This window comes from Oncorhynchus masou, chromosome 18 (assembly GCF_036934945.1).
Source record: "Oncorhynchus masou masou isolate Uvic2021 chromosome 18, UVic_Omas_1.1, whole genome shotgun sequence".
NCBI lineage: Eukaryota > Metazoa > Chordata > Actinopteri > Salmoniformes > Salmonidae > Oncorhynchus > Oncorhynchus masou.
The window spans coordinates 51,244,734-51,262,009 of record NC_088229.1 but is presented as its reverse complement, the minus strand read 5'-3'; the positions used below and the strand labels follow the sequence as shown (position 1 = coordinate 51,262,009).

Genomic DNA, 17,276 nt, shown 5'->3' with positions numbered 1-17,276 from the left:
TTAATTCAAATGAAAACATTTATTTTAAAATAATCATTATATATTTTCTTACATTCACAAATATTAATTCATGTTGGCATCCATTATTGCAATTGGTACAGACTCCTTTGGTATGAACTGTTTACATGCTTATAGTGACATACCATGCTGAATCAACCAAAATCAATTAAGTCTTCTTCCTGAATTACATCTTTCTGTCCCCGTCTCAACCAATCAGCAATCAGCTCCTTCACCTCCTTGCCAAAGTCCTCGTGTAGTTCGCTAAATTCCACCTTGGGTCCTGACCCAGTCACTGACCACTCCCCTTGGGGCGGGGATGGGACATTAATAGGTACAACATTTGCATTTCTCTTGGGCCAGAGTTTTGGAGACCTCTTATTGGTTGGTTTAGAGGAAATGGGAGGAACTTGTAGCATTTCATTTGTGCTAAAGCTTTGCCCGGCTCCCACACTTGGCCCTCGGTACTGTGAAAGGGTCGCGGTCCCAGAGTTCAGCCAAATCAGCGACTGAGTTGGCCTCTCTGTGTTTGGGCCAGCCAGTGTTGACTGCTGGGATGGGTCACCAGGAAATGCTTTCATGGCTTCTGTGGAAGGAGGAAGGAGTGACTAAGAAAAAAGGTGCTTGGACATTCATGGACACTTTTTAATCAAACACCATTCATGGACACTTTTTCATTAAACACAGCTGAACATTGATGAAGGTGCTTTGCATATGTAAAACCATCATGTGTATAAGTAGCGGGAACCACTAACTCATAAGTACATTTCAACGCGGTTACCAATCCTGATCCTGTAGATATTTAGGACATGCAGAGTTTTACTCTAGCCAAGCACTAAAACACTTGTTTCAACTGAATCGAAGACTTGATGATTAGTTGGATCCGGTTATTTTCCTACTAGCTCTCAACGACCAAGCTTGACCACTTGTTTTCCAGCTACTCTCATGACCAGGCAAACCCCTTGATGTATCTACTCTAAAATTATCTAGTTTGCCTAGTGCTGGCATGGAACAAAATCCTGCCCCCATTCACCTTTGTACTGTTTCTCCAAATCCATGACCAGCGCGGCCAGGTAGCCGTGGTTGGCCGACAGCAGGGCCCTGATCCAGCTCTCCTGGCTGGGCTGGTCCTCTGCGGCTAGCTTGTAGGTGCGCAGGCCCGGTTCACCGCTCCACACCAGCGAAAAGGCAAACTGCTCCTCAGACTCGCACAGCTGCACTGAGCAGCCCTCCAAAACAATGACGCCAAGCAGGTCGCGGTGGTTGGGCCGGTCCTTGTAGAAGAGCAGGTTTGCCTTGAGCATGAACCAGCGCTTCTGATAGGAAGTGTTTCTCTCACCCTGTATAATGGTACAATGGGATATTTTGTCAAAACAATCGGTTGTTCACAGTTCAACAGGTCTGATGTCAGTATCAAATAGTTATTGTAGTTGAATCATTCTGAATTAAAAATAAATATGTACATAATATTATTTTCCTTAAATCTAGCACAAATGAATGTGCTCTGGAGAGAACATTTTACATATCTGGCATTAGTACTGTATCAAAAAATATCTTTATCATATAAAAAATACAAATAAAAACTAGTTAGCTTTATGTGCAGGCCTGAATAGGCACTCTTCCCGTTCCAAGCTCAACCTACACAGTCAAATACCTGCGCAGTTTATTGGTCAATTGTCACTGAGGGGGTTTCGACTAGGCTGAACCGGGGTGCACTGGGTCATGGCCTGTCAAAAATTGCACTTCTGCTTTATCCCACAGCTCCTAAAACAGTGCCTTCAGAAAAGTACCTCACTTTTTCCACATTTTGTTGGGTTACAGTCTGAATTTTAAATGGATTAAATTGAGATTGTGTGTCACTGGCCTACTCATGATAAGGTCAGGAGTAAAAATGTGCTTAACAAATCACATAAGTTGCATGGTCTCACTGTGTGCAATAATAGTGTTTAACATGCTTTTTTTTATGACTACCTCAGTTCTGTACCCCACACATACAGATAATTGTAAGGCACCTCAGTCAAGCAGTGAATTTTAAACACAGATTCAACCACAAAAACCAGGAAGGTTTTCCAATGCCTTCTGGTTGCCAGCTCACTTTCAGACAGATTTTTCCGGACACACCCAGGATTCGAACTGGCAACCGTCCTGTTGCCGGCTCATCTCTCTAACCGCTAGGCTGGCTACCTACCACCCCGGTCATATTTTCTATAAAAATACATAAATCTGTGCCGCCAGGTCATGTTGGGGCCATACTTGAGAACATAAGCAACAATTTAACTTAAAGGTTTCTCCGTCTCAAAATGCATGTCAGCCACGCACGTAAATTGCCCCCCCCCCTCAATATTTAGAAATGGGTGGCTGTGTGTTTCTATTTGACAATAACAGCTGGTGTGGGATGTCTAATATTAAGGTATTCCTCGCTTGAGGTATAGTACCTCATGATGAGCTGTAGACCACAATATCCACCAGGAGTTATCAATATTTTTTGTAGCAGTATTTACCATCAAAAAATGATGTTTAGACCGCACTCTACGAGTTGTATAAGGCCATAAGCAAACAAGAAAATGCTCATCCAGAAGCTACGCTCCTCGCAGCCCGGGACTTTAATGCAGTCAAACTTAAATCCGTTTTACCTCATTTCTATCAATATGTCACATGTGCAGCCAGAGGGGAGAAAAAAAAACTAAAGAAACAACTCTAGACCACCTTTACTCCACACACAGAGATGCATACAAAGCTCTCCCTCACCTTCCATTTGGCAAATCTGACCATAATTCTATCTTTCTTATTCCTGCTTACAAGCAAAAACTAAAACAGCTTCCTACCAGTGACTTGGTCAATACAGAAGTGGTCAGATGACACGGTTGCTACGCTACAGGACTGTTTTGCTAGCCCAGACTGGAATATGTTCCGGGATTCATCCAATGGCATTGAGGAGTATACCATATCAGTCACCGACTTCAACAATAAGTGCATTGACGACGTCGTCCCCACAGTGACCTTAGGTACAGATCCAAACCAGAAGCCATGTATTACAGGAAAAATCTGCACCGAGCAAAAGTCAAAGAGCTACCGCTTTCAAGAAGTGGGACACTAATCCAGATGCTTATAAGAAATCCCGCTATGCCCTCAGACGAACCATCAAACTGGCAATGCAGCAATACAGGACTAAGATTGAACCTACTACACCGGCTCTGACACTCGTCAGATATGACAGGGCGTGCAAACTATCAAACTACAAAGGGAAACACAGCCACGAGCTGCCCAGTGACGCGAACCTACCAGACGAGCTAAATGCCTTTAATGCTCACTTCGAGGCAAGCAACACTGAAGCATGCATGAGAGCACCAGCTGTGACGTACGACTGTGATCATGCTGTCCATAGCCGGTGAGCAAGACCTTTAAACCAGTCAACATTCACAAGGCCGGGGGGCCAGACGGCTTAGCAGGACACGTACTCAGAGCATGTGCGGATGAACTGGCATATGTCTTCACTGACATTATCAACCTCTCCCTGACCGAGTCTGTAATACCTACATGTTTCAAACAAGTTCCTTGGTGTCCTCGTCACCAACAAACTATTATGGTCCAAACACACCAAGACAGTCGTGAAGAGGGCACAGCAAAACCTATTCCCTCTCAGGAGACTGAAAAGATTTAGCATGGATCCTCAGATCCTCAAAAAGATAATTATACAGATGCACCATCAAGAGCATCCTGACGGGTTGCATCACTGCCTGGTACGGCAACTGCTCTGCCTCCGACCGCAAGGCACTACCGAGGGTAGTGAATATGGCCCAGTACGTCACTGGGGCCAAGCTCCCTGCCATCCAGGACTTCTATACCAGGTGGTGTCAGAGGAAGTTCTTAACCTGGATAATACTCGCCAGTCTAGCTTCCCTGCTCCACCCACCGCTGCCCCCCTGGACACTGATCACTTGGCTACATAGCTTATGCATGCTGGACTGTCCATTAATCACGGTACTCCATTCTGCTTGTTTATGTTTTATCTGTTGGCCCCAGCCGCACTCAGGTTCTGTGTGTAGTTAATCCGACCCTCCCTGCCTAGTCAACGCCATTTTACCTGCTGTTGTTGTGCTCGCTGATTAGCTGTTGTTGTCTCACCTACTGTTTTAACTACTGTTTTAGCTAGCTCTCCCAATTCAACACCTGTGATTACTGTATGCCTCGCTGTATGTCTCTCTCAAATGTCAATATGCCTTGTATACTGTTGTTCAGGTTAGTTATCATTGTTTTAGTTTACAATGGAGCCCCTAGTTCCACTCTTCATACCCCTGATACCTCCTTTGTCCCACCTCCCACACATGCGGTGACCTCACCCATTACAACCAGCATGTCCAGAGATACAACCTCTCTCATCATCACCCAGTGCCTGGGCTTACCTCCGCTGTACCTGCACCCCACCATACCCCTGTCTGCACATTATGCCCTGAATGTATTCTACCATGTCCAGAAATCTGCTCCTTTTATTCTCTGTCCCCAAAGCTCTAGGCAACCAGTTTAGATAGCCTTTAGCCGCACCCTCATACTACTACTCCTCTGTTCTGCGGGTGATGTGGAGGTAAACCCAGGCCCTGCATGTCCCCAGACACCCTCATTTGTTGACTTCTGTGATCGAAAAAGCCTTGGTTTCATGCATGTCAACATCAGAAGCCTTCTCCCTAAGTTTGTTTTACTCACTGCTTTAGCACACTCTGCTAACCCTGATGTCCTTGCCGTGTCTGAGTCCTGGCTCAGGAAGGCCACCAAAAATTTGGAGATTTCCATACCCAACTATAACATTTTCCATCAAGATAGAACTGCCAAAGGGGGAGGAGTTGCAGTCTACTGCAGAGAGAGCCTGCAAAGTAATGTCATACTTTCCAGGTCCATACCCAAACAGTTCGAATGACTAATTTTGAAAATTACTCTCTCCAGAAATAAGTCTCTCACTGTTGCCGCCTGCTACCGACCCCCCTCAGCTCCCAGCTGTGCCCTGGACACCATTTGTGAATTGATCGCCCCCCATCTAGCTTCAGAGTTTGTTCTTTTAGGTGACCTAAACTGGGATATGCTTAACACCCCGGCAGTCCTACAATCTAAGCTAGATGCCCTCAATCTCACACAAATCATCAAGGAACCCACCAGGTACAACCCTAACTCTGTAAACAAGGGCACCCTCATAGACGTCATCCTGACCAACTGGCCCTCCAGATACACCTCCGCTGTCTTCAACCAGGATCTCAGCGATCACTGCCTCATTGCCTGTATCCGCTACGGAGCCGCAGTCAAACGACCACCCCTCATCACTGTCAAACGCTCCCTAAAACACTTCTGAGCAGGCCTTCCTAATCGACCTGGCCCGGGTATCCTGGAAGGACATTGACCTCATCCCGTCAGTTGAGGATGCCTGATCATTCTTTAAAAGTAACTTCCTCACCATTTTAGATAAGCATGCTCCGTTCAAAAAATGCAGAACCAAGAACAGATACAGCCCTTGGTTCACTCCAGACCTGACTGCCCTCAACCAGCACAAAAACATCCTGTGGCGGACTGCAATAGCATCGAATAGTCCCCGCGATATGCAACTGTTCAGGGAAGTCAGGAACCAATACACGCAGTCAGTCAGGAAAGCTAAGGCCAGCTTCTTCAGGCAGAAGTTTGCATCCTGTAGCTCCAACTCCAAAAAGTTCTGGGACACTGTGAAGTCCATGGAGAACAAGAGCACCTCCTCCCAGCTGCCCACTGCATTGAGGCTAGATAACACGGTCACCACCGATAAATCCATGATTATCGAAAACTTCAACAAGCATTTCTCAACGGCTGGCCATGCCTTCCGCCTGGCTACTCCAACATCGGCCAACAGCTCCGCCCCCACCGCAGCTTCTCGCCCAAGCCCTTCCAGGTTCTCCTTTACCCAAATCCAGATAGCAGATGTTCTGAAAGAGCTGCAAAACCTGGACCCGTACAAATCAGCTGGGCTTGACAATCTGGACCCTCTATTTCTGAAACTATCCGCCGCCATTGTCGCAACCCCTATTACCAGCCTGTTCAACCTCTCTCTCATATCGTCTGAGATCCCCAAGGATTGGAAAGCTGCTGCAGTCATCCCCCTCTTAAAAGGGGGAGACACCCTGGACCCAAACTGTTACAGACCTATATCCATCCTGCCCTGCCTATCTAAGGTCTTCGAAAGCCAAGTCAACAAACAGGTCACTGACCATCTCGAATCCCACCGTACCTTCTCCGCTGTGCAATCTGGTTTCCGAGCCGGTCACGGGTGCACCTCAGGCACGCTCAAGGTACTAAACGATATCATAACCGCCATCGATAAAAGACAGTACTGTGCAGCCGTCTTCATCGATCTTGCCAAGGCTTTCGACTCTGTCAATCACCATATTCTTATCGGCAGACTCAGTAGCCTCGGTTTTTCTGATGACTGCCTTGCCTGGTTCACCAACTACTTTGCAGACAGAGTTCAGTGTGTCAAATCGGAGGGTATGCTGTCCGGTCCTCAGGCAGTCTCTATGGGGGTGACACAACGTTCAATTCTCGGGCCGACTCTTTTCTCTGTATATATCAATGATGTTGCTCTTGCTGCGGGCGATTCCCTGATCCACCTCTACGCAGACGACACCATTCTGTATACTTCCGGCCTGTCCTTGGACACTGTGCTATCTAACCTCCAAACGAGCTTCAATGCCATACAACACTCCTTCCGTGGCCTCCAACTGCTCTTAAACACTAGTAAAACCAAATGCATGCTTTTCAACCGTTTGCTGCCTGCACCCGCACGCCTGACTAGCATCACCACCCTGGATGGTTCCGACCTTGAATATGTGGACATCTATAAGTACTTAGGTGTCTGGCTAGACTGTAAACTCTCCTTCCAGACTCATATCAAACATCTCCAATCGAAAATCAAATCTAGAGTCGGCTTTCTATTCCGCAACAAAGCCTCCTTCACTCACGCCGCCAAACTTACCCTAGTAAAACTGACTATCCTACCGATCCTCGACTTCGGCGATGTCATCTACAAAATAGCTTCCAACACCCTACTCAGCAAACTGGATGCAGTTTATCACAGTGCCATCCGTTTTGTCACTAAAGCACCTTATACCACCCACCACTGCGACCTGTATGCTCTCGTCGGCTGGCCCTCGCTACATATTCGTCGCCAGACCCACTGGCTCCAGGTCATCTACAAGTCCATGCTAGGTAAAGCTCCGCCTTATCTCAGTTCATTGGTCACGATGGCAACACCCACCCGTAGCACGTGCTCCAGCAGGTGTATCTCACTGATCATCCCTAAAGCCAACACCTCATTTGGCCGCCTTTCGTTCCAGTTCTCTGCTGCCTGTGACTGGAACGAATTGCAAAAATCGCTGAAGTTGGAGACTTATCTCCCTCACCAACGTCAAACATCTGCTGTCTGAGAAGCTAACCGATCGCTGCAGCTGTACATAGTCTATCGGTAAATAGCCCACCCATTTTTACCTACCTCATCCCCATACTGTTTTTATTTATTTACTTTTCTGCTCTTTTGCACACCAGTATCTCTACCTGTACATGACCATCTGATCATTTATCACTCCAGTGTTAATCTGCAAAATTGTAATTATTCGCCTACCTCCTCATGGCTTTTGCACACAATGTATATAGACTCCCTTTTTTTCTACTGTGTTATTGACTTGTTAATTGTTTAATCCATGTGTAACTCTGTGTTGACTGTTCACACTGCTATGCTTTATCTTGGCCAGGTCGCAGTTGCAAATGAGAACTTGTTCTCAACTAGCCTACCTGGTTAAATAAAGGTGAAATAAAAAATAAATTTAAAAAAGGCCCTAAAAATTGTCAAGGATTCCATGCACCCTCGTCACAGACTTTTCTACCACACAGGCTTGCTGTGCGGTAGCAAGTCTTACCACCAAGCCATAAGACTCCTGAACATCTAATCAAATGGCTACCCAGACTATTTGCATTGCCCCCTCCCCTTTTCTACACTGCTGCTACTCCCTGTTAGTATTTATGCATAGTCACTTTAATAACTCTACCTACATGTACATATTACCTCAATTACCTTGACTAACCTGTGCCCCCGCACACCGACTCTGTACCCCCTGTATATGGCCTCGCTATTGTTATTTTACTGCTGCTCTTTAAATATTTGCTACTTTTCTCTTACTTTTTAAAAAGCATTTTTTTAAACTGCATTGTTGGCTAAGGGCTTGTAAGTAAGCATTTCACTGTAAGGTCTACCTGTTGTATTCGGCCCATGTGACAAATACAATTTGATTAGCTTGAGCCTACTGACAAGTTCATAGAAACAGCCCTTCTCCAATTCTGTAGCCTACTAGAAACCAGAAGTTTCAACGTTTATAAAACTAGCAAAGTCGTCTTTGAACTCACAAAGTCGAGCCCAATATAACCGTTACTCATTTTGAGAATTAGTGCTCACACATGCCGTCTCGTCACTTCACAATAGAAACTGTATACCATTTGAAAATTCTCATGTTCTATATAATTAAAATTTGTGCTTATGAATTAACCATGTTAAAATGTGACTGTACTTTGTTACAGGTTCGCTCACAGAATTAAGGGTTTGTTATGAAATAATTTCCAATCCATCAAATTCATCATGGTATATTATTGGTGGAGTCAAATCCACCCCCCGCAAGTTTAATGCGCCTGTCTGATATGCATTTTGAGCCGGAGAAACTGTTTAAATGTAAATGGTTGCTTATGTCTGCAAGTATGGCCCCATTGTCAGCAAGGTAGAATGGTGCATCGTTCAAAAACACACATCTTTCCATTCCTCTACTGCAGAGAGAGCCTGCAGAGTTTAGTCATACTATCCAGGTCTGTGCCCAAAGAATTCAAGCTTCTACTTTTAAAAAATCCACCTTTCCAGAAGCAATTCTCTCACCGTTGCTGCTTGTTATTGACCCCCTTCAGCCCCCAGCTGTGCCCTGGACACCATATGGGAATTGATTGCCTCCCATCTATCTTCAGAGTTCGTAATTTTAGGTGACCTAAACTGGGACATGCTTAACACCCCAGCCGTCCTACAATCTAAGCTAGAAGCCCTCAATCTCATGCAAATTATCAAGGAACCTACCAGGTACAACCCTAAATCCGTAACCATGTGCAGGCACCCTCTTAGATATCATCCTGACCAACTTGCCCTCTAAATACACCTCTGCTGTCTTCAACCAGGATCTCAACGATCATTGCCTGCGTGCATAATGGGTCCGCGGTCAAACACTCCAGCGAGCAGGCCTTTCTAATCGACCTGGCCTAGGTATCCTGGAAGGATATTGACCTCATCCCATTAGTAGAGGATGCCTGGTTGCTCTTTAAAAAAGTGCTTTCCTCACCATCTTAAATAAGCATGCTCCATTCGAAAAATGTTGAAGAGCAGATATAGCCCTTGGTTCACCCCAGACTTGACTGCCCTTGACAAGCACAAAATCATCCTCTGGCGTTCTGTATTAAGATTGAATAGCCCCGGCGATATGCAACTTTTCAGGTTAGTCAGGAACCAAAATACTCTGTCAGTTAGGACAGCCAAAGCTAGCTTTTTCAAACTGAAATTTGCATCCTGTAGCACTAATTCCAAGAAGTTATGGGACACTAAAGTCCACAGAGAATAAGAGCACCTCCACCAAGCTCCCCACTGCACTGAGGATAGGAAACATTGTCAGCACCGATAAATCTACGATAATCAATCATTTCAATAAGCATTCTTCTACGGCTGGCCATGCTTTCCACCTGGCTACCCCGGCCATCATCTCAATACCCCCTGCAGTAACTTGCCCAAGCCCCCCCCGCTTCTCCTTCATCCAAATCCAGACAGCTGATGTTCTGAAAGAGCTGCAAATTCTGGATCCCTACAAATCAGCTGGGCTAGACAATCTGGACCCTCTCTTTCTAAAATTATCTGCTGAAATTGTTGCAACCCCTATTACTAGCGTATTCAACCTCTCTTTCGCATCGTCTGAGATGCCCAAAGATTAGAAAGCTGCCGCGGTCATCCCCCTCTAGAGCCAAACTGTTAGACCTATTTCCATCCTGATCTGCCTTTCTAAAATCTTCGAAAGCCAAGTTAACAAACAGATCACCAACCATTTCGAATCCCACCGTACACTATGCAATCTTCTCCACTATGCAATCTGGTTTCCGAGCTGGTCATGGGTGCACCTCAGCCACGCTCAAGGTCCTAAACGATATCATAACCGCCATCGATAAAAGACAGTACTGTCCAGCCGTCTTCATCGACCAGGCTTTCGACTGTCAATCACTGTATTCTTATCGGCAGACTCAACAGCCTTGGTTTCTCTAATGACTGCCTCGCCTGGTTCACAAACTACTTCTCAGATAAAGTTCAGTGTGTCAAATCGGAGGGCCCGTTGTCCGGACCTCTGGCAGTCTATGGGGGTGCCACAGGTTTCAATTCTCGGGAAGACTCTTTTCTCTGTATATACCAATGATGTCACTCTTGCTGCTGGTGATTCTCTGATCCACCTCTATGCAGACGACACCATTCTGTATACATCTGGCCCTTCTTTGGACACTGTGCTAACAAACCTCCAAACAAGCTTCAATGCCATACAACACTCCTTCCGAGGCCTCCAACTGCTTTTAAATGCAAGGAAAACTAAGTGCATGCTCTTCAAGCGATTTCTGCCCGCACCCGACTAGTATCACTACTCTGGACGGTTCTGACTTAGAATATGTGGACAACTACAAATACCTAGGTGTCTGGTTAGACTGTTATCTCTCCTGTCAGACTCACATTAAGCATCTCCAATCTAAAATTAAATCGAGAATTGGCTTCCTATTTTGCAACAAAGCCTCCTTCACTCATGCTGCCAAACACACCCTCATAAAACTGACTTGCCGACCAATCCTTGACTTTGGCAATGTAATTTACAAAATAGCTCCCAACACTCTACTCAGCAAACTGGACGTATTCTAGCACAGTGCCATCTGTTTTTTCACCAAAGCCCCATACACTACCCACCACTGCGACCTGTATGCTCTCATTGGCTGGACCTCACTACATACTCATTGCCAAACCCACTGGCTCCAGGTCATCTATAAGTTTATGCGAAGTAAAACCCCATCTTACCTCAGATCACTGGTACAAATAGCAACACCCACACGTAGCATACGCTCCAGCAGGTATATTTCACTGGTCATCCCCAAAGCCAAATATCCTTTGGCCGCCTTTCCTTCCAGTTCTCTGCGGCCAATGACTGGAACCAATTGCAAAAATCACTGAAGCTGGAGTCTTATATAGCCCTCTCTAACTTTAAGCATAAGCTGCCAGAGCAGATTACCAATCACTGCACCTGTACACAGCACAGCCAACTGCCTCATCCCCATATTGTTATCTATACTCTTGCTCTTTTGCACCCCAGTATCTCTACTTGAACATCATCATCTGCACATTGATCACTCCAGTGTTTATGCTAAGTTGTAATTATTTTTGCCTCTATGGCCTATTTATTGCCTTACCTCCCTACATCTGCACACACTGTACATACATTTTTCTATTGTGTTATTGACTGTGCATTTGTTTATGTGTAACTCTGTGCTGTTGTCGTCGCACTGCTTTGCTTCATCTTAGCCAGGTCACAATTGTAAATGATAACATGTTCTCAACTGACCTACTTGGTTAAATAAAGGTGAATAATGGCCACTAACAATGAAAAGAAATGTCTTTAAAAATGGAAGGTTGTTGGGAGGAGGCAAGATCAGGTGGGACCATTCTAGCCAATCAGAGGGTAGACACGTGTGAACAACAGGCACAACGGTTTCCACTAGCTACCACAGCCAGAAAGTCCAAATTGGCTATATTGTAAAATATATATATATATATATATATATATATATATATATATATATATATATATATATATATATATATATATATATATATATATATATATATATATAAAAAAATTGCTTTTTAGTTTCAATTTAAGGTTAGGCATAACACAATTAAAAAAATAAAAATGTCGAAATAGGTGGACTTTATGACTGTGGCAACTAGTGACAACCAGGCACAACTCTGATATAAAGTAGTTTTTCTCAAAGTTACCAGGATGTCAAGTGCCCGACTTAGATCAATACACTCTTAACAACCTAATCATTACGAAAATTTGATTTGATCAAAAAAGCCAAATCAAAATCAAATCAAAATTTATTTGTCACATACACATGGTTAGCAGATGTTAATGCGAGTGTAACGAGTGTAGCCACACGTATATATAATTCGACACTGACCTCCATACAAAAAAATCCTTGCTTCGTGAGTGAAAAAAAGCCACCTGTTGGAGAAGACAGATTGTGGACAGTTATCCCTCTCGCGTCGCCTCTTCCTCTCTGGCATCACTGCTTGTGAAAGCGTCTTATGCAACTCCTTCCCTGATAAATCTTTTAGTTCCAGGAACCACTCTGCTGCAGCCCCAATAATGTCCATCTTCTTGGACTTTCCCTCCACTCTATCCGTGCCAATGATCACCGTTACATAAAAAATCTTCACCTTCTTTACATGTAACATCCTTGGAGCCTGCCGGTAGAAGCCAACGAACACTGCAGTCTGCATTGAAGGCCTACCCAACACCCTGGAGTCCTTAGGAGTACCTTTAGTTCCCTCCACCCGTTTGACAGCCTCTGCATATGAAATGCTCTGGATGACCCTGACTTTGGCAACTTCATTATTTTTCGACCTCGTCGGGCACTCCAAAAATATACGACATGCTTTCCACCACAGTTGCAACACTTCACAGCTTCTTCAACAACAACAAAAAAATCACCATGACCTTCTTTTCCACAACTTCTACATCTTGGATTCCTCCACCTGCAGATACTCTACATGTCCAAACATTCTACACAGTTTACACTGCAACTGCCTGGAAATAAAAGCTCTTATAGAAAAGTGCACATACCCCAGCTTCACTCAGGTCGGGAGGGACTCCACATCAACAAACAAGAATAGACAAGCTCTTCTTTCTTGCCATTGAGCCAACAATTCATCCTCCATGCATCAACCACTACAGGAACACTCAACAGCTCCTCAATGCCCACTCCCTCCGAGACTCCAGCAATTACTCCCTTGACAGTTTCTCTTCTCCTTAGCTCTGCATGGCCATCAATTTGCCTGATACCCAACACATGCTACCTCTGTTCAGCAGAAACCCAAACAAATCAAGACCAGCCCACTCCTCGTGACCCCCACCGACTCCACACCTCTCTCTACCATCTTAAATACTTCTAACGGATTTGACAATTCAGAACCCAATTTTCCCAGAAACCAGACTCACAACAAATATGAGGTATTCTCAACATTAAGAGTCTTCTTTCCAATCCTAGCTTCTTTTCCCATTATTTTGGACAGAGGTCCATTCTTCCTTATTTCCACTGCTATCCGATTCATATTCCACATCCCCCTCTGCCATCCTTCCTTAATCAGAGTGTGCCCTCATCTTCTCCTGATGTGCTATCATATTCTATTGTTTCCCATCTCTGAGCACACCTGCCCTAACATTTCATCATGCTAAGGGTCATGTATAGAAATGCAGGGCAAGGCCATTATTTTGGCTACCATGGCTATGCTCCCATAGGATGAAAATGCCCCTATCCACAGGGCTTGAGTGGTCACTGAACGGTTTGATGAGCATGAAAGCGATGTAAACCATATGCCATGGTCGTCTCCGTCACCAGATCTCAACCCAATTGAACACTTATGGGAGATTCTGGAGTGGCTCCCGAAATGCAGTTTCCACCACCATCAACAAAACACCAAATGATGTAAGAGTAGGAGTTTGAGACACTTGTGGAATCTATGCCACGGTACATTGAAGATTTTCTGGCTCATGCTGGCCCAACGCCATATTAAGTCATGGCGTTTCCTTTATTTTTGGCAGCTACAGTTAAATCTAGACTTGGTTTCCTCTATCACCACAGCTGCCAAACTAACCCTGATTCACATGATCATCCTACCAATTGCTAGATTACGGAGACATAATTTAGATGGGCAGGTAAGGGTGCTCTCAAAGCGGCTAGATGTTCTTTACCATTCGGCCATCAGATTTGCCACCAATGCTCCTTATAGGACACATCACTGCACTCTATACTCCTCTCTAAACTAGTCATCTCTGTATACCTGTCGCAAGACCCACTGGTTGATGCTTATTTATAAAACCGTCTTATGCATCACTCCCCCCTATTTGAGACAGCTACTGCAGTCCTCATCCTCTACATACACCCGTTCTGCCAGTCACATTATGTTAACAGTCCCCAAAGCACACATCCCTGGGTCACTCCTCTTTTCAGTTTGCTGCAGCTGCGACTGGAACGAGCTGCAACAAACACTCAAACTGGACCGTTTTATCTCAATCTCTTCATTCAAAGACTCAATCATGGACAATCTTACTGACAGTTGTGGCTGCTTTGTGTGATGTACTGTTGTCTCTACCTTCTTGGTCTTTGTGCTGTTGTCTGTGCCCAATAATGTTTGTACCATGTTTTGTGCTGCTACCATGTTAAGTTGCAACCGTGTTGTTGTTATGTGTTGCTGCCTTACTATGTTGTTGTCTTAGGTCTCTATGTAGTGTTGTCTCTCTTATCGTGATGTGTGCTTTGTCCTATATTTATATTGTATTTATTTATTTTTTTCTAATCCCAGGCCCCGTCACCACAGGAGGTCTTTAGCCTTTTGGTAGGCAGTCACTGTAAATAAGAATTTGTTCTTAACTGGCTTGCCTAGTTAAATAAAGGTTAAATAAAATGTAAATAAATTAAGTCACTTCGTTTTTCCCTGACTTCACCATTGGCTTTGAATGGGCATTTGATACACCTAATTTAGTCAATCTGCAATTAAAAGGCAAGGATGACAAGCAAATGATTGTGAAAGCTGAAATTATAGAATATACAAGTTAATCTGCAAGACATGAGGAAAGGCGTGTTATCGAGTTACCTTTTTATACAGGTATCCTTCTTTGTCGACGGGTGAGCTGCACGACTGAAAATGAGTGAGGATCTTCCCGGTAATCTTCATCTCAACACCATGCTTTTACCATAGGAGTAGCTGGATTTGGGCTACATAAGAACAAGGAAGTTAGTAGGGCACCCACCACATCACTGAAGCACATTCTCTTACTGCGGAGTTTACCTTGGAAAAAAAATATTAAAATGTTTTTTTAATTATCAAATGATTTTGTTGTCTAATGATTTAACGGATATGCGTTTGAACTTTGAGATAGTAATACAACGTTTGCATACTTCATTGCTGTGATGGTGAAATTACGCATCTTTACAAATATTAGGCGTATTCAATAAACGCAAATTAATTCGGTCGATTGTTTAGCTACCGTTCACAATCCGTAATTATTATATACAATTGTAATGCTTTGTTGCAGCTATGGGGATCCGTAAAACAAAAACGCATAGGCTACTGTAGCGTTCATCATGAAAAATCCCCTTAACGTACCTGCTTCCGCATTTGTAAAATAAAGGCAAATGGAAGTTTGGTAATATCATTGGGCTAAAAATTCGTAGGCTACTTCTCTTCATCGAGAGGTATACATGTGTGTGCCGAGTAAAAGAGCATAGGGTAAATGGGGTTGTTTTACTCACCTCTCTGTAGAATAACGTGTGAAGGCTCACCAGGTATTGGCTAAAGAGGATACAGTTGTTGTCAAATTGATTTAAAAAATAGAATGTTGCATTTTAGCTAACCCTAACCATAACCTAATTCTCATAATCTGTTACGTTAATTATCCTAACCTGCTGCGAAAAGTCCATTGTGACATAAACTGTATCCCTTCTAGACAAAACCGTCCCACCAGCTCCCTGGGTGTTGTCAAACACTTCCTGGTAACTAAGGTGAGCGCTCAAATGAGCACATCGTCCACGTCAGCGCCTCATAGGTAACATGGGCCCACGCCCCTCAACTGTATGCGGATAAAGCCAGTGGTGTAAAGTTCTTAATAAGTAAAAAATACTTTAAAGTACTTGTTAAGTCGTTTTTTGGGGTATCTATACTTTACAACTTTTACTCCACTACATTGCTAACGAAAATGTATACTTTTTACTCCCATACAATTTCCCTTCTACCCAAAAGTACCTCTTACATTTGGAATGCTCTGGCAGGACAGCAATATGGACCAATTCACACATCTATCAATATAATGCGGTCATCCCTACCGCTTCAAATCTGGCGCAATACATTGCTAACGAAAATGTATACTTTTTACTCCCATACAATTTCCCTTCTACCCAAAAGTACCTCTTACATTTGGAATGCTCTGGCAGGACAGCAATATGGACCAATTCACACACCTATCAATATAATGCGGTCATCCCTACCGCTTCAAATCTGGCGCAATCACAAAACACAAATATTGGGCTTGTAAAGTGTGTGTTGGAAGTGTGTCCTTATCTGTCTGTAAAAAATAAAATGTTGCAATCTGGTTTGCTTAAATTTGATGTATTACTTTTACTCAAGTGTGACAATTGAGTACTTTTTCCACCACCACACATAAGTACATTTTAAAACCAGACACTTTTACTCAAGTAGTATTTTACTGGGTGACTCACTTTACTTGAGTAATTTTATTTTATTAAGGCATCTTTACTTTCACTCAAGTATGACCATTGGGTAATTTTTTCTCCACTGAAGCCAGCATTGGATTGAATTAACTGTATTCACAATGTCAGGTCACACTAGATCTGAGGTCATGTTGATAAGGGACTCCTTTGTCATGAGGATGTATACCCCATTGTCTTCTCTGTTGGTTTATGCAAATCTCATCAACCCCCATACAATCTTGTTGTAGCCTATGAAATCATACTAGGTGTTTATCCTTTGAACTGTACAATTAAGTTAATGATTTGTGATAGTTTCTGAATGTGTTGCAATTGCCTCAAATGCACACAATGGAAGTTACTTAGATGAAACTGCTTATGTTAATGTTGATTGCAGAAACAGTCATGGGAATTAATTCCATGCAGTGTGAAATGCCATGTACTATCCTCACGAGTTTGTAATAAAGTAAAGGCACATGCTTATCATGTGTCCATTTCATTGTCTGAGTAGTGACTGACCACCAAACACCATAAGGCTGTGTTTACACAGGCAGTCCAATGTTGATTTTTTTTCCACAATTTGAGTAAATGACCAGAATTGGGCTGCCTGTGTAAACACAGCCTAAGAGTTGCACAATTCCCCACTCTAAGACTAGTGCTATTTTGTAACATGAGGTAGGCCT

The 17,276-nt window shown here is 43.7% G+C and overlaps 1 protein-coding gene across 1 annotated transcript; it reads right to left on the bottom strand.

Moving 5' to 3' along the window:
- On the bottom strand, positions 1-15,906 carry LOC135504766 (sesquipedalian-1-like). The gene is made up of 4 exons (XM_064923620.1): positions 15,643-15,906; positions 14,984-15,105; positions 1,031-1,337; positions 1-583 (listed from the first exon to the last, which is right to left on the bottom strand). The coding sequence occupies exons 2-4, from the start codon at positions 15,062-15,064 to the stop codon at positions 153-155; spliced, it is 819 nt and encodes a 272-aa protein (XP_064779692.1). The 5' UTR covers positions 15,065-15,105; positions 15,643-15,906; the 3' UTR covers positions 1-152.
- Positions 15,907-17,276: the final 1,370 nt, after the last annotated feature.

What these genes read in the sequence shown, in the direction of transcription:
- LOC135504766 (XM_064923620.1), bottom strand. Translation starts at nt 15,064, where the DNA reads ATGAAGATTACCGGGAAGATCCTCACTCATTTTCAGTCGTGCAGCTCA. An exon ending in AAGGATACCTGTATAAAAAG is followed by an intron (nt 1,338 to 14,983) that starts GTAACTCGATAA and finishes ACCATTATACAG; the next exon opens with GGTGAGAGAAACACTTCCTA. An exon ending in TTTGGAGAAACAGTACAAAG is followed by an intron (nt 584 to 1,030) that starts GTGAATGGGGGC and finishes CTCCTTCCACAG; the next exon opens with AAGCCATGAAAGCATTTCCT.